We start from the raw sequence: 22,089 nt of genomic DNA, 5'->3' as shown, positions 1-22,089 counted from the left end.
TTGCCAAGGAACAGGCCTTCCTGCCAAAGAGGGCTAGGCTCTTCCAATCTTTATCATTAGAGGTGGTCTTAGCCAGTTGTTGCTTTCCCCTTTGATTAACTGCCTCCACCACCAATGAATTAGGGGTGGGGTGAGTGAACAAAACTTGGCTCCCTTAGCTGGGACATAGTCAGTGGTGAGCTGGAGCCAGTTTGCACGAACCGGTTGTTAAATGTTGAAGCTGGTTTAGAACCGGTTGTTAAAGGGGTGGGCAAACTCCGGCCTGGCTGAGCTCTCAGCTGGGGAGGCCCCCCTGAGAATCCCTTTTTAATTTTTACTCACCCAGCGGTTCCCTGGGTCTTCGGTGGCACTGAAAGGCCCGCCGCCAAAGTGCCATCGAAGACCCGGAGCAAGTGAAGGAACCGGTTCTTCAGCTTTTGGCAGCTCATCACTGGACGTAGTACTTCTTGTCTAATCTTTTACAAGAAGCTGCAGCTGGCATCTGCCAGACAGTTTTTGCTGGGTCCATGATGACCGCATCAACGGACAATGCAATCTTGGCAGCAGATGCATGGAGAATATCCATCAGCATATGTAAGTCTCCAGCAGCTCTGCCAAGGAAACGTCGAGGGAGTCAGCCACTCGTTTAAATAATTCCTGGAAGGATTTGAAGTCATCGCCTGATGTGGGAGGAGGCATTATTGTTTCGTCAGGAGACGAAGAGGAGATGTGGGTTGGTGGGGAATGGTGCCACCGTGGTGGCTCTTCAATTGCTTCTGCTTCCTCTACGAGAGCTTCTGGGGAGGTAGGGCAGAAGGGGAAGGTGATTGTTGTGATCTGGGTGTTCTGGACCTGGATGGGTTGGAGCGCTGTTGCATGTCCTGGGTTCTGTATAATGCCCATGAGTCCCAATATGGCCAGTTTGGTGGGAGGACTATAGGAGGGGGCATCCATTGCAGAGGTTGCCACGGTATTGGCTGCTGTCGTGAGGGTCTAGGTTTGGGCGAGAAATGTCAAAGCGTGCACATTCCTGCTCCCACTTCCTCCTCCTCATAGCTGGAGAGAGGAGGGGCTGAGCCAGCAGGGGTATTAGTCACGCTTGGCCCTGGTCTGGCTGGGGTACTGTCAATACCAAAGAGAAGCATTCCTGGAGTGGATGTGAGGAAGAGGTCTGCTTGGCTAACAAACTGCTGCGGCACAGGGAACCTCAGTGCCGACGGAGGAGGCAGGCTCTGATTAGAAATCGTTGTGATTGCTGCCGGTGCCATAGACCTGCTGCAATGTATTGGTGCAGCAGGTGACGCCATTGCGCTGCTCGGTGCCGAGGCAGCCTGCCTTCGAGCTAGACCGCAGGGGGTCTTTTCCTCCTCGGGCGATCCCGGTGCCGGACGGTCCCCATGCCTCTCGGTCCGTGGCTCTAAGTGCCGATGGTACCCGGGCAGATTTGGCAGTCGGAGATTGCCTTTTCTGAGGCTATTCTCGCAGAGGCAAGGAGTGAGACCACTTTTTTGTGGTTTTCCATGGGACTGGGTCCTTTGCAGTGGTTTTTGAAGAAGATCCCATGTCTGATGCAGCTGCGGGTGAGTGCTGGCGGGGAGAGGTCCTGCGCTCAGGATCAGAAGCAGGTCGAAGGGATTTCTCCAGCATCATAAAAGTTTTAATTGCAGATCCCTAGTTTTTCTAGTCCTTGCTGTCAGCTCTTTGCAGCGGTGGCACTTTTGTGCCATGTGTCTCTCTCCCCCAAACAACGGACGCACTGCAAGTGACCATCTGAGACTGGGATTCACGGTCTACAGGTCAGACAGTGTTTAAAACCTGGAGAATGAGGCATGCCAGAGAGGCTGTTCACAAAGACGGAATGGGAATAGTCCCTTCCGAGTGCCTCTGGGCTGTGAGGTGGATAGCCACCTCAGGAGGGAAAAAAGAAAAAAGGTTGTGGTTTTTTTTGGTTGGTTTCAATAGAGAAAAAACAAAGGAAGAAGTAAATGAAGGATAAAACTAGGAGGGTTGAACTAAAGGAATAGCAAGGTTTTGATGGCACTGCTGTTGTTCTGACCAAAGCCAATGGCAGTAGAGGAGGAACTGGGGGACGGTTGGCTGTGTGCACTGGTTGGCCATTCGGAGCGGCGTGAGATGGCTGCCATGCGTGCGCGGCCAACCAGGGCACTGCTACTGCAAATCTCCAACTAGAAGCGCAGAGCTGCACAATCAGTTAAAGTGGAGCACCCACAGGGACACTCCTCGAAGAACAACAATTGGTACACAGCCCTTGTTAGAGCAGGCTCCTTGCCCGATTGCAAGCAGACAGTTTAAGGTTCACATTCAAGGTTAGCTCTGAAAGTGTTGATTTCAAGTTATTCTAGGGGAACTGATGCACCCCCACTAGATAAGGACACACACTTGCAAAAAATCATCACGCTACCAACCAAGATCTAAAAAGTCTGTCTTCTCTTGCCATGATCACAAAAGGGATTTTTTAAATGCCTGAACAAGCTAACAGAAAAGTTCTTTCTGGATGGGAGAGTAGTTTTCTTGATTACACACAGAAATTCAAAAACATGCACTAGATCGTCTGTACAAATCTATCCAATGTTTCTATTGGTAATATTTTAATTTTACCTGCATCTTTCTTTTGTTCCGGCACATTAATGCCAACTCCCACTAACCTCCTTGAAAACCTTCCCCTACTGAGTGCCACGTTTTTTAACTGGGGTTTCTGGTACTAGGCACTTCCCTAAATCAAACATTGATGCAAATTAGTCCTATCTGAGATACATAAAATGAAGTGTGTGTGGCTTAGTAAGTGGTTAGATTGCAGATCATCTCCCTTATTCAGTTGGTTTTACTGGGTTTTATTACTAGGAATAGCATTACAGGGGGCTTGAAGCTGTGTGTTGAGGGGCGGCATTAAAGTAGCATAGCCACTGAATGACTTCATATAAAGGTTTTTTCCCTCCCAGGAGAACGACAGAGGTGCATTCCCCCACTCTTTGTGGGGATCAATCATGCCAAATCTCCTCTGAAAACACCTTTCTGGCTCATTATTTTAAACAGGTGGCAGTGGGAGCTTAGAAGTCCTTCAGCAAACCCTTCATAAACAATTCCACATCTGTCTAATCTACTGACCAAAGGAAAACCCTTTTTGCATTATCACTTCTGGATCTGGCCATATTTCAAAGGTCCGGGGACTTAACAGCAGAATCTTTCTCAAACAACGACCATCTCGTCTAATTCACAGGCTTGTTTTCGAAAATTGCAACCAGATGATAGTTTCTTTTGTAAACTTATGACAGTTGTGAAACGATCCAGATTCCTCCCCCCATCAAGAACAAAGAATCCACTGATCATTTTAAGCTGAAAAGAGAAAACCCAGGAGAATCTGTAGCAAATCCAAGTCAGACAGAGATTTTGCAGAGACGTGGTGGACATTTAGGCAATTAAGACCAGATTGTGGCTAGTTCTGCTCAGGTGCGCAAGGGGGATGGGAGGGTTGGAAGCTTTCCCTCTCCCTTCTCCATCCTGGTCCTCATAGGAGCCAGCTGCAGTTAGAGACTCGCACCACTAGCCATCAAAGGGATAGGGGAGAGCTGGGATGAAGCCAGAGACCTACCCCTGATCCACTAGCCACCAAAGCTGGGCAGGCACAGAAAGAACATGCTACGAACACCTTGACGTGTACAGCATGAACAATTCTACATGAGCCAAAATACAGGTCATGGATTTAACCACAGTGTGACCCGCAGCATTCCTGTCACAAGTTCCAGTCCAACTCTGTTGTGAGCAACATTCTGGCTACAAGAGCAGCCCTACTTCAAAGACTGTCAATGGTGTATGTTTAGCACCCTTAAAACCAAACACACCCTGATGCAATGAAGCTCCTTTAAGCAAATACCTGATAAAAGAATTAGCTTGTTCACAGGTAAGATGCCATATGTAAACGAGATGTCTGCCTCCTGATGGATCCATTTTATCAGATTGTTCACTGCTTCAGGTAATAGAAACACTGACCTCACAAGGCAGCTTGTTTCTAAGGATCCCAATCAACATTAACCTAGCCTCAATACCTGTGAGAGAGGGTTGCATTGATCCCATTTAACTGCTGGGGAAATGGAGGCAGAGGATACCCAAGGACACATGCCAAAACTAGGTCAGAGCAGAGAGTTCAAATTTTTCCTTTTTTTTGCAAAAATGTCACAAATATATAAAAAAATGTTTTCAAGTTTCCAAAACTGTACAAATCAGAGAGACACAGCTAGAGTGAGCATATCCTACCCAACAGTCAGGATACCACATGACAACGTCACAGCCTGCTCCCAATCAAAAGTTAAATTGAAAAATTATTTGCCGCTGTGTTTTTAAAAAAATCCAAAACCCACCATTGTGAAAGTGTTTGCAAAAAGCAAAGCACCAGAAACGTAGAAACACTGCAACTAAAGTTTCATACAACTGAAAAATTTGTGAAAATTTTTGTTTTCAAATGTGTGTTTTTGGTGCCAAAAGGTTTGAAAAATGTCAACTAGCTCTAGTTGTAGTTAGGGCTAACTGGATAATATTAGAGAGAGGAAAAGGAGGCAAGCTTTAGGGAGGGGAAATTTCCCTAACAGTGAGCTGGTAGATTGTGCAATGGCCTCTCAAGGAAAGTGTGCAAACCCTACAGGTTTGGTGATTTCACTGAAAATTACCCAAGACTGGAAGATGTACTATGGAACAACCTTGCACGAGCCAGCCCTGAGGTAGGTCTCATCCACCTTCTGCTTTGTACGGCCATTTTGTCAGCTTCTGAATGAACACATGCCGAAGTTGGACTTTAGCTCTCTAAACTTAGGTTACTTACAAGTCTATTTGAAGGATTGGGTTGGGTTCACCTGTGCAAGTATATGGAAATAATATTAAAACACTGCACCCTAACCCACCTTCTTTGGCAGGATATGGACTCCCACGGGATACTTGTCAGGATTGGTCCACAGCTCAATCTGCGCCAACACCTGATTGGTGAAGGAGTTGCTCATAACAAAGCTGGGGTGACCCATGGCACAGCCCAAGTTGACGAGTCGGCCTTCTGCTAGAAGTATGATGTGGTGGCCATTCTTCAATGTATACCGGTCCACCTTCACAGGAAACAAAACAAACACCAATGAGACAAGAGCATGGAGGCAGTGTATTCCACCCAAAGTCTGGCAGTCCCCATCCATCCTGCACAGATGACCAGCAGTTAATATGCAACTTAGACTTTGACTGTAATTGAGCTTGACACCACACACCGTCCAAGTCAAAAACATTTGTCTACCCTCTGTAGTCTGGTCTCACCCAGCATGGAACTTAGCAGCTGCTGCTCATTAAGGTTGACTTTGAGTCGATCGTTTATCCAGGCCTAGGGTTTCTGCATGTCTACTGCCATTGGAGGGGGACTACTCTGGGCTACCTAACAGCACACATCTGACATATGCAGAGCCAGAGTGGTTCTCTGCATACAGCTGAACAGGTGCATCTATGCAGTGTGTCAAGACCACCTGCATACACCTACAGTCTGCCCTCCCTCCCCATCACAATCGTCTCACTACATAGACAAGAAGGCAGTTCCACTTTAGATTGCAAACGCAATTAGTTTTGCTTTCCGGCCCCCCCACCGCACCCAGGGGCAGCTTTCAACTAGACGACGTGCTCTGCCACAAGTCTCTCCCCACAAACAAGTGATCTTGCAAGTTCATCTGCCGAGAGGAGTGGACAGCAATATAAGATTGACTGAGATGACGAACAGGGTCTCTTTGCCTGTCCCCAAAAGAATGGGCAAAATCCAGGACTTGTGGTATATTTGTCACATGCTTCTCAATGCAAGAGGTTTACTGGGTGCCGCATGACAGTTTATTCAGGCATCGAGGGCACAGGCTAGTCCTGCTATTCATTTCTGCGTTAACACTTTGGCTCCCTCTTTCCTATTGCTTTACCACCTCTGGGAAATTACTCCATTAAAGCCAACAGTGCAATCCTGACCAATTCTGGATCTCAAAGTTATATTGGTGTCATCTCTGGTCACTGCTCAGGCCTTCTGCTGAGTTAGTATGGAATAGATTGGATCTTTGGTATTTATTTGTCTCATTGTTTGGAGGGACGCTGTCATGTTATAGGTCTTTGCCTATGCTATTGATATCTTAAGTTTTTGAAAAGTGAAAGACAAAAACAGTTTCTTGATATTTACACTTTTTAAAATCTTAGCATTTCACTCAGTTTGCACATAAAACACTTTCCGTTTTGATCCGAGTGCTACCATATTTAAGTTTCAAGTCTTCTAAGGCGAAGAGTTAATTTAAATACCACTGTTCTCAGGGGGATTTTTAAAGTTTGAAGAAATATTTCTATTGAGATTTTAAAAAAAGCTTGTTTGTACAAAATATAAACTTTTGCACCAAATTTAAACTAACGTGGTCTCTCCCTTTTCATACAAAGGAATTCCATAGGTCACACTAAAAACCTTACTGGAGAATAGTGATGTAGCTAGGGCATTCTCTCCCTGTGCTTAAATACTAGAGATAGTCTCACTTCAATGCTTTTGTGTAATTTATTTTTAGCACGGTTTGTGTGCAAAGTAAATGTAACTCCCTCAAACAGAAGCCCTAAACAGACTGGCCATAAATCTACCTTCCTACTCCAGTTAGGCTGGGTGGAATTAGCAAGACAGTTCTTTAATGCAGCGGTTCTCAAACTGCAGGTCAGGACCCCAAAGTGGGTCACACCCCATTTTAATGGGGTCACCAGGGCTGTCATTAAATTTGCTGGGGCCCAGGGCTGAAGCCCTCAAGCTTGGGCACCTCCCAGGGGAGGGGAGAGAGAGAGGGGCTCAGGCTTCGGTCCCCCTTCCTGGAGTCTTGTAGTAATTTTTATTGTCGGAAGGGGGTCATGGTGCAATGTTTGAGAAACCCTGATATAATGCGTAGTTGCAATGTTCCTTCTGGGACAGTAGTTCTCCAGGTGTAATTTGTGGACCCTCACTGGTCTGCAGAGCCCTTCCTGGAGCGAAATATGGAAGTGAGAAGGGAGAAGAGGTGATCTATGAAGCACTCATCTGGAGTGGCCAACAGAAGGGAACCGTTTACAAACTGCAATAATGCAGGGAAAAGGATCTCTCTTGGCACTTCCCATCCTGGTGCCAGGCAGAAGCTACAGGAAACTGGTAAGTACAAAGATGGATGTAGCCCCGTGGCTGTACATTCCTCTGGCTTTAACAGGGCCAGCATGTCAGAGGAACCTGGCAAAGAGGCAAAGTGACTGATCTCAGGCACTAAAGGTCACGTTTTCAGAGGAGCTGAGCATTTGTAAAGATCTTGCCCTAAAGCATTCCAAGTTAGCTAATTGAAAACAGATTTATCACACTCTTAACCACCCTCTCTTAGCGGCCAGTCTATTCTCCAATGGCACTGCAGCAAGAATGGTCAGTCAAGCAATCAGTCACTGGCCTGCAGGCTCCTATAGTGCCTAGCACAGGGTTCAGACCACAGCCTTGGGGAACTGCAGCAACAATAGGGTGGAGCCTGCAACAGTTATTGCCATATTGCTACTGGGCTCCATTCATGAGTCTTCAGCTCTGGCTGTTTGAGCCCCTTTCCTTAGAGGCCTAGCCAAGCTCTCCTAAACAAAACATTCCGTGAAGGAGCTTCACTCTGGATTTTCAATTGCTTTTCTCCATCTGAAAATAGAGTGGACACATGACGACAACTCTCCTCTGCGTGTCCCTCCCAATCCCTCTGGATTTTCTTTCTCAACACTGAAAAGGTTTCAGTTACTTTTGTGGAACAGGCTTTCACTCCTAGTTGCTCTGCTCAATCTCCAGGATGTCAGCCAGAGTCTGCCCACACCCGAGTGCTCTGCCAGGGCGCTCAGCCACGGCAGGGACGGAACATGGGCAGCATATGACTCGGATGTTTCAACACAGGAAGGGGATATGGAAGTGGCAAAGACAGCTCAATCGGCTAGGGAGCCAGAGCTCTGGGACCAATATGGGGCTCCTAGAATCACTGGCACTCTCCAGCTGAATTTTCCTCACTGGTCTGGATGGAAAAGGAAAGACACTGAGGAGACCAGTTGGCTGTGACTGACAGGAAGCTCAAGCCTCCCTCTTCTTGATCCCAGTGCCTTGGGAAAGAGGCAACTCTGTATTTGGCTTGTTGGCAAAGAGGCCCCCTGCTGATTCCAGTCTATCTGGAGAATCCACCCGAGTGCACTGACACCACGTTCCTTTTAGCCTTCCATTTTGCCAATTCACTCTCTATTCGGGGGTTACTGGGGACCCTGATAGATGCTGAGTCACGTTTTCCTTTCTCCTCTATTCTCCTGCCTCCTCTTAGCACCGAGCTCAGTCATTACAGAGTCCAACCACAAAGGGCCGGTCCCTGCCAGGTGCTGCTGACCCCTAGCTGCTTACTCTGGAGACGGCCCTCCGAAGAATCAGAACGGATGCTCCCAGCATGTCTTAGGCTCTGCACGTCAGCTGGGCAGGCGATGACCTGGCTGGATCTTCCCAAGCAAACCGTTAGATTAGCCTCAAGACAACCTCAGAGGCCTCATCCACAGAAGCCCAGAGGAAGGTTAAATGCCGTTTGTCCTATCCTCTGAACAGCCAGCTCTATTGGAGGACCCAGCCTGCTTTCCAGAAGTGAGCCAGGCCAGAAGCCAGAGACCATGCTCCATGATGGCACTGCAAACAAACACCCTTCCAAGCTCATCTCCTCCAGACATTATTGAAGCTGTCTCCTGTAACGAATGGTCTTTATCCAGTTCACAGCCTACACTAGCACCATTGTAAGTTCTGGGTCTCTCTTTCCCAAGGTGGTCACAATACAAAGAACAAGCCAAACCATGGCTTCCTAGCCAAAGATGGCCCTGGTCTAACGCGTACCCATGGTTCCAAATGCCAGGCAATACAACTGTGCATCATTTCTTCTTCCTATTGATCCGATACAGAAGAAAGGAGAACCTGTTCATGTTTCCAACAGCCAGGAGGAAGGCTGGGGGTCTCCAGTTATGGAAAAGATAGTGTCTGAGGGAGAATGAGCCCTCCTATGCATGGGAAAGACACTGATTCTGATTAGTTGCCTTTTCCTCACGCTAGATCCTACTGAGGGCCGACTCACCTGGGGCTTAACGTTCACCGTCTCCACTGCATTATCATTTAGCCACTTCGCATCAACTTCCACGTCAAAGTGGCCGATGTTACATACAATGGAATCGTCCTTCATCTGCTCGAAGTGTCTGCAACGAGAAACCAGGCTCTGTCACAGAGCAGGGCATCGGAGGATGATGTTCCACTCCACCCATGCTGGCTGGCAGCAAAGCGTCATGCAGGGAGAAAGAGGGAACACAAGGTGAATCCTGAGAAAATGGGCTGGCGGCATCCTGTGGGGACCCAGAGTGTAACCTTGAAAGAGGTTTGGGTGGGGGAGTCACCTCATCAACCACCCCTTGTTAATTTCACCTTATGATGTCAATATTCACAGGCACCAGAGCAGCAAGAGGGCAGTCGGACTGCTCCGGATGGAGAGACTGCAAGCTGGGGCTTGAGGGGAGGGGCCAACAGGGTATTTGTCAGGCACGACAGGGGCGATGAGCTTGTTTCATTCCTGCCCCATTAGCTCACAAATGGAATCTCTCTCCTGAGAGCCATGGCAAGATCCTGCAACAGGCAGAACGTTCCCCTGGGCCATCACTATAGCAACATCTTCGAATCGCAAACCTTCAACAGAATCAGTCATGTCTCTCCTAATGTTGGGGGCAAGAGTAGCAGCAAGAGTAAGACGCAGGCCAGAGATTCTGGCCCAGCTTCCTCCCGCAGCTCTGCCTGTGTGCCTCAGTCTTGACGTACATACCCCCCCTATTACTCTGGTCCTGGATTCCCCCTCCCCCCAACATCTCTGTCGGTGTCCCTCACCACCAACTCCCAGCACGCCCTGCTATTCCATTCCAGTGTTCCCTACGGCTCCACCAATGCCCCTCGCCCCAGATCACAGCACCCCTCTACTCCTCTTGCCTTGCGCCCCCAAAGAAACCATGATTGGGATGTACAAAAATCTCCACTGGAGACTGAAATCCTGACCACCTGTGAACAACACCCAACCCCGCAGAGCTGAACAGCCAGCCACTGTGCTGCCAAGCAGAGTCATGTCCTATCTGAACACCAGTCAGTTTCCATTCAGCCAGGGAATGGACCGTACCTGCCCTGCACGATATCACTGCATCCAGTGGTGGTGACAAAAATGTTCCCTTCTTTGCAAGCCTCTTCCATGGTCGTAACCTCATAACCTGAAGGTCAAAAGAAAATGGTCACTCTCTGTCCTGGCAAAAGCCTCCTCTCCCAGCCAATGCCGGCACATGAAGGTAAGAAGCCCAGTTCTGATACTAAACAGGAACTCCAGCACAAGAGGTTATCATCCCCCACCTGTTACTCCTTCATCCTGAGTGTCCATGCGATGCAATTATTGACATAATGCCACATTCTCAAAGGAAGATACATCTGCAATATTTGCAGGCTCCACGTCTGAGGGAGCACAAAGCCCTACGTGTGTGTGCATGGACTCATGCACAGAAGTGGAGTGACTGCACGTGGAACAGCCGGGGGTCCAGGGATCATTGAGTCTGATTTGCTTCCTTGTCACTCTATGAAGCAGGGGCTTCACAAAGGGCTTCACCTTCCTTAAGCAGCCTAGAGTATAATGGAGGTGAATGCTTGGTATTCTCAAGCGGAGAGAGTCCCTTGAAGTCTTAACCCAGGATGGAGGTTAGAGCTGTCTGAGCAGAAGGAGCCCACTCAACACCTGTTCAGAAACTGGGCTACAGCACCATGAAGCACAGAGGGCCTAACCCAAATGTTTCAACTATGGTGCAACCTCAAATCCAGGTAGCTATTTGGAGAGGAGAACATCAAGCATCCCAACAGGAGCGTGTAGTTTAACCCATTAATGACTCCTCTCCCAACAATCAGAAGGGAACAGACCATTATGGACACCATCACACTAGAGGAGTTGCCTCTGTCAGAGGACTAGGGCTATTCATCCTCCTAGTGACTACTGGCCAAACATCACTTAGTACTCTACAACAGACTACAGAACCCACCAATGGGTGCACCAAGTTCCGAATCCCCCACCCCAACAATCCGCAGCTGCTCACCTTCCATGGCTGCCTGCAGCGCGTTGATTGGATCAATTTCCGTGATGATGACTCTGGCTCCAAAGTTTCTCAAGGCTTGAGCACAACCTTTGCCAACATCACCGTAGCCTGCCACGACGGCCACTTTCCCAGCAATCATGACATCCGTGGCACGTTTAATGCCATCGATAAGGGACTCTCGGCAACCATAAAGGTTATCAAATTTACTCTGGGGAGGAAAGCAGCTGTTTCAGAAGAGCTGAAGCAAACGCTAGGAGACACACGTGCTTCCTATTTACAGAGAAGCTAGACAAACTTATCAAATACCATGAGGCTGATAGTCAGCTAACTGCCTTTAACCACATCAGTGCAACTGAATATGGGTTTGCTTGAATTCCTTTCACTGGCTTTTAAACCCGGCCCAGATGTCTATAGCAGACATCTGCTGTCAGAACCCTCCTCATCCCGGAGTACTCTAATAAGAGGCATTTCATGTGTGTATTGCGCCTGTTAGCTAGTTCTTGGGCTCCTGAAAACAGCCTCCCTGGGATTACTAAAAGTGATGACAACAGAATAAAGCAAGGGAGCTTGTCGCATACAGGGGCATGGATAGCAAGAGGCGTCTCTCATATGTATACAGCAGGGAGCTGTTGTTCACTCAGATTCCATGTTAAACATTTGCTACAGAAGCCTACAGACTGTTCCGAATGTCAAGGTGGGACACTGAACAGCAGCTGTAACAAGACAGTTAGCATCAGGGGTGCTGGAACAATTTTTATAGTGGGGGTGCTAAGAGCCCTTGAATCAAACTGTAAAGCCTGTACTATAATGGAAACCACTTCAAGCCAGGGGGTGCTGCAGCCCGCCACCTGTAGGTCCAGCACCTATGGTTAGCATGCATGCAGATACTTATAACTCTGCTATCTCTGCAGCAGCATCTTTAAGGAACGCGCGTGTGTGCTCTAGAAGTGACAAGCAGCCAACTGCCTGCGTGCATAACTCCAGGATTCCAAGCCACCAGGTCCCAAAGCACATTCCAGACGCTGCTCCCACACCATCTGCAATGAGCTGAAGTTCCACAGAGTCACCTCAGAGGATACTCAGCCAAGGACAATCAGAGTAAAACTGCTACAAGGTACCATGCAGTCAAAGCGAGGAACCCTGGATTTCATTTATCTCACTCCTGCCTTACAGATCAGTGACACGGGTATCGTGGCTGTGAGCAGCCCAACCCTTAATTTAAAACCCTTAATTTAAAACTCAGCTTAGAAGCCAAACATAGTGTCATTTCATGTTTTTATCCTCCTGAGCCTAGTGGGCATTTCTTGCTGAAATGTCTTTCCCTCTTTATGCTCTTTACCTTTTCCTCCCCACCCTGTGGTTCTGTTTTGGCAGGGGAGATGTGAAACTCAATGTGGGCCCTAGATCTCAGTTTGAGAAATTACAGGATGCGAGGAAAGACTCTGGCTGCCCAAGTTTTGCTTTTCTTTACAGGACATGAATAACGAGATCACAGACGAGAAGACAGAGCCAATGAGAACTAGACGACTCCAGTCTCCACGCCTGTCCTCAAAATGCAGTGGTAAGGTTGAATGGCTAGAAGAACCCAAAAGAGGAGATGCATCTTTTACAACTGAATACACACCTCTAGCCTGGCCCCTTCATGTGTGCACATCACTTGCGGGATCACGAACTGTGTACCAAATACTGCACTATTACTGTGCCTTCTGTCACCTTAGATCTCAACTTACCTTCAACATACAAACTCTTATCTCAATTTAATGTATAGGGATTATAAACCACAGCGAACAGACCTGACATTGTACATTTGGGAGCACAGAACAGGTGGCTGTTAGTGGAATAAAATCAAGCGATAAATCTAAAGAAGCGTAGCATTTTAGGATGGGAACTATCTTGCCGCCCTAGATATGGCCGACAGTACCAGCTACTCACTACGTAAGAGGAACATTATGCTGAAAGGCAAATGCCACGTTTCAGTCCTATTCCAGACAAAAATAAAACTAAGTGAAAGTTAAGGATTGTCTGCAACTTACTGCTGCAAGATGTTCCTACTCAGGATGTTACAGTTAATAGCTGTGAACAAAAGGCGTGGAACTGAGCAATTCAGATGACTAACCCACTATGGCAGAGTGCGGCTCTTTGTCTCCCTCTCGTAGCTTCTCACAGCCAGCTAGGGATGTAAATATTGTTTAAAAACGTTAACCGGTTAAAAGATTAACGTTATATCGTTTATCCCGTTAACCGCTGGGGCTGGAGTCGCTCCGGCCAATCCTTTGTGGTCACCAAGCTGATGGAGGCTGTTCTTCAGTTGGGAGAGCGGAGAGAAAGTGGGCCAAGTAATAGTTAAGGGAAGAGGGAACTAATACCCCATAAGACAGCAAGTTAAGGTCCCAGTTCAGCCACCTTAGAGGGCAGCAATACAGTCTGGACAGTGGGACAATAAACTCCCTAGGGGAACCAAATCTATGTAGCTAGTACAAAACCCTGTTCTTCAAACTCTCCTGTGCCCAATGAGAAGCTTCTCCCTTCCCAAGGGCAGAGGCACAGATGGGGACCCAGCAACACAACCCAACGGGTAGAGCAGTGCTGACATGCAGCGTGGCACTGGGCAGCGCCATTTCTCATGGACAAGCTACAAGTCAAAGATTCTCTGCCCTGCAAACACCCACATTGGGACAGAAAATCAGTAAGGGCAAGATTTTCAAAGGTATTCAGGTGCCTAATGCACCTCACTCCTGATTTCAGTGGGAGTTCGACACCTAGGCGCTTTTGAAAACCCCACTAGATGCCTACCTGCATCTTTAGGCACTTAAATACCTTTTGAAAAACTGGTCCCAAGTTCCCCGCCTCCCTCTAGAGCAGGGGCAGGCAAACTTTTTGGCCTGAGAGCCATATCAGGTTTCCAAAATTGTATGGAGGGCCAGTTAGGGGAGGCTGTTCTCCCCAAACAGCCAGGTGTGGCCCAGCCCCCACTGCTTCTTGCCCCCTGACGGCCCCCGCAAGACTCCTGCCCCATCCAGCACCCCCCACCCCTGACTGCCCCCCACCGCCCCATCCCACCCCTCCTCTCACTCCTGACTGTCCCCCCGGGAACCCCTGCCCCATCCAACCACCCCTTCTCCCTGTCCCCTGACTGCCCCCTGCCACCCCATCCAACCCCCATTCCTTCCTGACTGCCCCGCTGGGACCCCTGCCCCCATTCAACCCCCGTTTCCCACCCTCTGACCGCCCCAACCCCTATCCACAACCCCGACCCCTGACCACCCCCTCGAACTCTTCTGCCCTCTATCCAACCCTCCCTGCCCCGTTTCCGCGCTGCCTGGAGCACCGGTGGCTGGCAGCGCTACAGCCACACACCGCGCAGCACAGAGCACCGGGTCAGGCCGAGCTCTGCAGCTGCGCTGCCGCCCAGAGCATTGCGCCGGCGGTGCAGTGAGCGGAGGCTGTGGGGGAGGGGCAGCAGCGGGGGAGGGGCCGGGGGTGAGCCTCCCGGGCCAGGAGCTCAGGGGCTGGGCAGAAGGGTCCCGCGGGCCATAGTTTGCCCACCTCTGCTCTAGAGTCACCGCCACAATTCAGCAAGAAGCGAAGCAACAGGCACTCACCCCCTGCCCCCCAACCCAGTCACTTCCAGGAATGGCAGGACAGCTTAACTCCCTTGCCCAACCCTGAGCTTGGGCAAGTGACTCTCCTTTGAGAGGCCCGTGGCAGTAGGCAGGAGAGAGACAGCAAGGTGGTCTAGTGGAGCTGGCACTGGACTGGGAGTAGGAAGACCTGGGTTTTAACCTGAGCTCCTCCACTGTCCTACGGTGACACCTTAGGTAAGTCTCTTGACTTCCACGTCTGTTTTCCCTCCCGCCCTTTATCTGTCCTGTCTGTTTAGACCAGTGGTTCTCAACCTGTTTACGACTGTGGGCCGCATATGTAGCTCCCTCTGTGTTACGTGAGCCACATCCGCAATATATATATACACTACCTGTATGGCCCTAAGGATGTCACATGGGCCGCAAGCAGCCCGCGGGCTGAGAACCACTGGTTTAGACTGTAAGCTCTTCAGGGCAAGGACGGCCTCTCACTGTGGGTTGGCACAAGGACTAGCATAATGGAGCCCTGATGGCCACTGACAACTTTGCGTGCTGCTGTAACACAAATAAATAAGGGGGAATGTGAATTCTTGGACACAGGCAAGACACTGGTGATTTATTCTACATCACAATTCTTTTGAAGATGCAAAAAAACACAAAAAGGTTCATTAAGATGCCACACTGCATTAACTCCTTCCACAGCCTCAGCCCACCCACTCCGTGTCAAGATTTATGAGCCACCAGGCCTGAGAACAGCCAGCCCCATTCCACAAGCAGTCTAGCGTAGCACACACACGCCCAGATGCAGTGCAGAGCAGCAGCCTGCGTGGCACTAGCAGATTGCATATCAATGGAACGGGGGGGAGAAGAGCAGCAGAGCGCTGGCTGCGTTACCTTGGTGACAGAATCATTGACGTTGATGGCTGGCACTTTCAGGCTCCCACTGGCTTTCATCTTATACAGGTTGTGAACCCCGGTAGTCGTCTCCTCCGAGATGCCTTTAATTCCTGCAGGTGAGACCAGAAAAGCCATGTTGCAAAGTGAAATGTCCAGACTCTGTGGTGGGGCCCAGAGTAGCCTCTGGAAGAATTGTGCTAGTGGGGAGGTGTAAGAGACAAGAACCCCTCTCGTATGGGACTGTTTGGGTCTTTAAAGTCCAGGTTTACATCCCTGTGTTTACCTGATCCTCTCCCCGTGTAAACAGACTAAGTACAGTCTTCAGGGGGCAGCAGTACTTTCAGCACATAAAGAAGTTACCAAGAAAATAGCTTGAGAAAGTCACAGCTCCCCCAAAATAACTTTGCAGATGGCAGCCAGGGATCTTAAGCAGCTGCAGAAGCATTAATGACTTCAGTCTCAACCCCCCTCTGAAGGCATTATCCCCTGTTTACAGATACGGAAACGGAGACGCAGCAATTACATGACTTACCCAAGGCGTCACAGAGAGGTTGCGGCAGAGCTAAGAATAGAACCCAGTTTTCCAGCCTCCCAGTCCTGTGCTTCAACCACCAGACCAGGCTCCCCATTGCCAATATCATACATTTCATATAATTCATCCCACAGTATATTACAAACTCTACACGCACAAATCCCTTTACCCACCACTGAAATGGAACCACCTCTGGGTTGGAACATGGCAGCTGTTTAACTTATCACAGCAACACTGGACCCTTTAAGACAGAAAGCAAAGAAGAGTACCATACCCAACTAAAACAGCAGACAGGAGTTTTAGGGGAAAAGGATTTCACATATTGGACAGCCCTATGTTGTGAAAAAGGACTAACACATACATGAAGTATCAGGAGGAGCAAGTTAACTAGAAGCTGGTGGAAAATTTTCTATGGAAACTTTTTTCCAGCCAACAGATAAGTTTACAAGAAAAGAAACCAACCAACGACACCACCTTGCATTTAGCTATCTGAAACATTTTGAAACCTTTTTGCAAAGTTTCATTTATAAGGTGTCATAAAAACAGTTTCACAAAAACATTTCAAGTGAAAACTTTTTTGTTTCTTTAAAAGTTTCTTTGCAAAATAGTCTTTCCTGTTTTGGCCATATCTACATTAACCTGACTGTCAGTATCTCAGGTGAGCTCCTAAGTACCTGGAATAATCGATAGCCTGCACTAAGAAAGCTGCTCAAGACACCTCCCCCTTTAGAGTTGCCCCTGCCATCTCTCCAAACACAATTACCTCCATGTCTCTGGAGCCTCATCTTCCTGCAGTGGAACTGGGGCAGATCAGTGGTGTAACGGAGACAGGCACTATGTACTGAAGGTACTTCTACACCATCACCATGGTATCTGAGCACCCTACAGGCTTCGTGTATTTATCCTCACAACACCCACATGAGGTAGGGAAGTGCTATGATCCCCAGTTGACAGACTGGGAACTGAGGACCAGAAAGACTAAGACTATGTCCACACTATGCAGCTTTTAGTGACATGGCTGTGCCACTAAAAGGCGCGCAGGGTAGCCACTGTCTGTCGGCAGGAGAGAGCTCTCCTGCCAACAAAGTGCTATTCACACCGGCACTTCTCGTTGGCAAAACTTGTGTCTTTCAGGGGGGTGGTGGTGGTGGTGTTTTTTTTTTTAAAAACACTTCTGAATGACAAAAGTTTTGTCTTTCACTTGCCAGTGTAGACAAAGCCTAAGTGACTTGGCCAAGGTCACACAAGAAGTCTGGGGCAGAAAAGGGAACTGAACCCAGGTCTCGGGAGTCCCAGACTAGCTCCCAAACCACCCTTCCTTTTGGCCACCGAGTGGGCAATAATCTGATTCAGGACATGAGTGGCACTGTCGGCAGGCCCAGGTGACGAAAATGTACTATGGGTAGGTCTCCGTGTTTGTCATGCAGGTCACGGAAGTCACGGATTCTGCGACTTGCCACGACCTCCGTGATTTCTGTGGAGGCCAGTGTGGCTGAGCCCAGGGCTACCCAAACAGCTGGTTCCGGGACAACTGCTCAGGTGGCCCTGGGGCCAGCCCCACCGGCCACTGTTGGAACAGCCCCGCAGCCAGCCGCTGCTGGAGTGACCCCAGGGCCAGTCACACTGTCCGCTGCTCAGGCGGCCCTGGGCACAGTTAGCCCCTTGGACCGTCAGAGCAGCAGTTCCTGGGCAGCCAGTGCAGCCACTTCCCCAGGCAGCCCCCAGCTGGTGCTGCAGCTGCCCCCCCCCCCCCCACCAGCCCCTCCAGATGCCCTCCACCCCCAGCAGCAGCCCCCTTAAGATTTAGTCATGGGTATTTTTAGTATAAGTCATGGACAGGTCATGGGCGATACAATAAATTCACGGGCCCATGACCTGTCCATGACTTATACTAAAAATACCCATGACTATAACGTAGCCTTAACTGTGGGACAATAAGGAACAGCTTTATTTTGCTCCTTTACGTTTTCCATATGGGAGGGGACCAAAAACTGAAGTCTACAGGGCAAGTGACACCTCATGCCCCCAAAAGACAGATTCCCCAGGTGACCTGTAACAGAGAAATACAGCAGTCAGGCCATATGATTCCATCAGGATGGGCCTTGCATTGCTAGGTGGTAGCTCTCCATTCAGTGACCTATGCTAACTAGAGCAAAACTAGGCGGATTTCAGACTGGTACTCTCTGAAGCTCAGGAAGCCATGGAGAGATGCTAATCCCACAAGCTCACCAGCCACCTGCACCTCCAGCCAAGAGAACGTTCACATGTAGCATTCACAGAAACGGCTTTAAAGAGCACAATTCTTGAGGGAATGAAGCCTGGAGTCAGATTGAGTTATTTTGAAAGGCTGAAGGATGGGACCTGTTTTCCTAGCTGAAGGTCACTCTGGGACAGAAATCTGGATTCACTTAACTCACTGGGATTAAATTTCAACACCTTGATCTCAAATTGCTCCCCAGGGCAGCAAACACCACATGTTTGCCTGCTAAGGGACCATGCTCAGGCTTTAGCAGTAAGAGGGTCATGCTGGCAAGGGCAGTCCAGAAAACATCTCAATTATATAGGAAAATAACCTGGCCCCTCTTAAGCAATTAAACAAACCATTGGCTGGCTGGCTGGCAAGAGGGATAGTCTCACGGTGCAACGCTCCTTTCCCAGGCAGCATTCTGATGGAGGTCGTATGGTCTTTGAGGTTTTTGTTGTCCCTCCTCCCCCATTTAGTGATTCATGGCTTATGTGCATCCCCGTTCCAAGTGAGTGTGACAAAGTCCTTCTGGGGGTGGGGAGGGTAACAATTGAACAGCAAGTCCACCCAAGCCTGCTGAGGAGAGGTCCTGGAGGGTAGTGGGAGCTGGAGAATGAGCCCACCCTGCACTCACTCTCAGACAACAGCTCCCGCGTCCTAGGGGCTGGGCTTGGCTTCCCACTCCAGGCATACAGGGGCGCAGCACGGCTCAGATTTGGCCTGGCTACCCCACCATCATGATGACGGAGGGGCAGCCAGTCCAAACCCAAGAAGCACCGTGACCCGGCAGATCGGGGATTTGTTGTTTTATTTTGGTGGGTTTTTTTAGCACAGGGATCTACCCAGCACCAGTCAGGTCCTTGTGCCCCTCAGATACCCTCTTCATAGACCACTGTTTGAAAACTCTGCTCAACTTGACTGAGCAGGGGCCTGGGAATCAGGAACACCCAGGTTCAAACTTGTTTCGTCACCAATTCAGTGGCCGTGCTCTAGACACCTAACCTCAGTTTTCACCTGTGCAAAGACGACGACATGCCTCATAGTGATGTTCTAAGGACTGGTGCAAGGTCTTGGATGGTGATTTGAAGGGATAAAGTGCTATGCAAATGCTAAATATTCCACCACATCCTTAACACATGATTCAAATCAATGAATGGGTCACTACTCAGGTTTCCTCAGTAGAAATAACTGAGTTCACACGTGCCAGAACCAGAGTGGCCTTTTCTTTCCCTACAGACTTTAGCTATTTCACTAAACATCAGATCCATGGGAATTATACCCAAAGGCACAAGGCCAGATGAAAGATCAACATCAGCAGGCTCTATGAGCCACACAGGGGAACATTTTCAAATGCACCCAAGTCACTTAGGAGCCTAAATTTCATTGAAAGCGAATAACACTTGGGCTCTTAAGACACAGAGGCACTTTTGAAAGTTTTACCCACAAGGCTTAGGTTTTAATTCGAAATTTCAAGACCGTGGAATTTTTTAATTTTTTTTTTTAAATTGTGATGTTCTAAAACCCTGGGGAAAAGGAATTCTGTGAAATGAGACTGACAAGCCACTAGTGCCTGGGAAAAGGACAGTGACTTGGTTAGGTTTGGCACATTTATTCCATCTAAATGACTGCATTGCCCAAGCAGAGCATGGAGCTGGAGACAGTCAATAGGACTGCTGCTGACCCAGGAAAGAAGCTGTGCTTTGACCATTGCTTAATCCTGAGGCCCAGGGACCAGCCGTGGCAGATTTCAAAGGTAAGTGTCTGTGCTGCTCTGTCAAAGACAGCTTCTTCCATCCCCTCGGATGGCAAGTAGAGCAAGGTCCTGGCAATCAGGAGCAGTGGTGTAAATGCAACACCAGGAGTGGGGATAAAGATAATGAGCTGTCAGGCCCCCCAGGATGGAGCAATGGGCTTTGCTCTCTCTCAGCTGCCCACAGAAGCTGTGAGTTTTGGAGGTTCAGTGACAGCACAGAGTATTCCAGGCAGAGGTCACACTGTGAGGCAGGAACTGGTAGGAGGAGCAGAAGTGGTGAGATAGGCCAGGGACACTTCTCTGGCTCCTGGAAGAAACAGCCTGGAGTGGCTCCAACAGCATCAGCTGCAGCCAGCCTGCCAGGCTCCTGGAAGGAAGGTTGTAGCCCGGGGTCAGACTGAGGGGAAAAGAGGAAGTGGTACTCTTCCCAGCTTCGCCCACACGGAACTCCGTTCAAACAGTCCATCGTGGAGACGCTCACAATACGGCCACATATGTTCTCTGGGCTCCCCCTCACTGGGGTCCAAATACATCCATGGGCTTTGCTGGGCTCCTCAGGCGAAGCCCTGTTGGGCTTTCAGGGCATGGCTCCCCTGCGAAGGGGCTCAGATATCCCACCGGCATGGGCGGCGGGTGAATGCGCTCTTGGGAGAGGCTAGCCCTCGACCCCACCCTCTCTGCCCAAGGCCCCACCCCTTCTGTTCCCCCACTGGAGCCCGGAGCACACCGCTCTCCCCTGCGGCTGCTGGCCCCCCTGCACGCCCCCAGCGGGTGGCGCGGCCGGAGCACTCCCAGCCCCGGGGCGGGTGGGTGCACAGCCGGAGCATCCCCGGCCCTAGCATGGTCTTGCATACCATGGCCCCCTGCCTGCCTGCCCCAGCCTCTCAGCCACAGAAAGGAGCAGCAGGCAGAAGGGGGCCTGGTGGAGCATGGGCGGGGCTATGCTAGGCTGTTTGGGGAGGCATGGCCTCCCCCTGCCTATGTTACCCACTGCCCATGCCCACTGGGCTCTGCTAGGATCCTTGAGCTTGGCTGTTTCTTCACTCAGGCTGAAAACAACAACTGTCCCACCAAGTCCACTCCCTGGCAGTGCCACAATGAGCACTCACTCTCAGAAGATCATGCAGATCTGCACAAGAGCATCTTCCTTTGCCACTCAGACATGCTCTGATGAAAAGAGGGGCCAGTCACTCATGACCAGCTGAACCAGAGAGGGGATGAGCGAGCAGGGATGTGGCAGGAAAAGGAAGTAAAGAAGAATCCTAGAGAATTCCCAACAGAATTGAGTTAAATGAGGCACCCTTCATGTAGAAGAACCCAGTGTTCATATGCAAGATCTCCCTGAGGTTCTCTTTAAGGGGGGGATGAAGTCAATGATACATAGACCAATTGCCAGCACTGTAGTTTAGACCAGAAGCAATAGGTCTTCTCCTCGCCCCAACATCTGTGGAACACCTGTTACAAAAACAGAGGTCAGCTATTGCCTGGAGTATTCCCCCACTTCAAAAGAAGGAAAGCCTGCAGCTTAATATGCATGTATCTTATGAAGTGGAAAATTCTGCCAACAAATCAAATTTTTCACAGCCCTCGTTTCTGCCTCACATGGAAGTGAAATTGCATAAAATCAAAATGCACTGCAGATTTCCCTCTCACTGCAATCACAAGGGATTCATAAATCAAGACTCGGAGCAGCCCTACCTGAACCTTAGTCTGAGCCATAGCTCGGCAGACACAGCAATGGGCAGTGCAATGCTGCCTTCTAGGGATCCTTTGCAGAGGGACTTTTCTCTTTTTTTTTTCTCCTTTTCTTTTCTTTTTTTTCTTTGGGCGGGGGGGGTCCCACTGCCAAAAACACATAAAAGTTTGTGCAAAAAAGTTCAAGACTTTGCCAAACGGCTTCAGGACCCCACTTGCACATATGATGGAACAAGAGCTCTAACACCCAAGT

The 22,089-nt window shown here is 49.4% G+C and overlaps 1 protein-coding gene across 1 annotated transcript in view; it reads right to left on the bottom strand.

Annotated features, from left to right (window-relative positions):
• The window catches only part of AHCY (adenosylhomocysteinase), a 54,874-nt gene that overhangs the window by 12,117 nt on the left and 20,668 nt on the right, over positions 1-22,089 (bottom strand). Inside the window, exons 5-9 of the mRNA XM_007057156.4 lie at positions 15,609-15,721; positions 11,134-11,341; positions 10,182-10,269; positions 9,105-9,222; positions 4,893-5,087 (exon numbers count right to left, since the gene is read on the bottom strand). Of these exons, the coding sequence (XP_007057218.1) occupies positions 4,893-5,087; positions 9,105-9,222; positions 10,182-10,269; positions 11,134-11,341; positions 15,609-15,721 (722 nt within the window). The remainder of the gene's footprint in view (positions 1-4,892; positions 5,088-9,104; positions 9,223-10,181; positions 10,270-11,133; positions 11,342-15,608; positions 15,722-22,089) is intronic.

Source organism: Chelonia mydas, chromosome 13 (genome assembly GCF_015237465.2).
Source record: "Chelonia mydas isolate rCheMyd1 chromosome 13, rCheMyd1.pri.v2, whole genome shotgun sequence".
In the NCBI taxonomy this organism is placed as follows: Eukaryota; Metazoa; Chordata; order Testudines; family Cheloniidae; genus Chelonia; species Chelonia mydas.
Note: the sequence above shows the minus strand (reverse complement) of the source record. Positions and strands in the feature narration are given on the sequence as shown.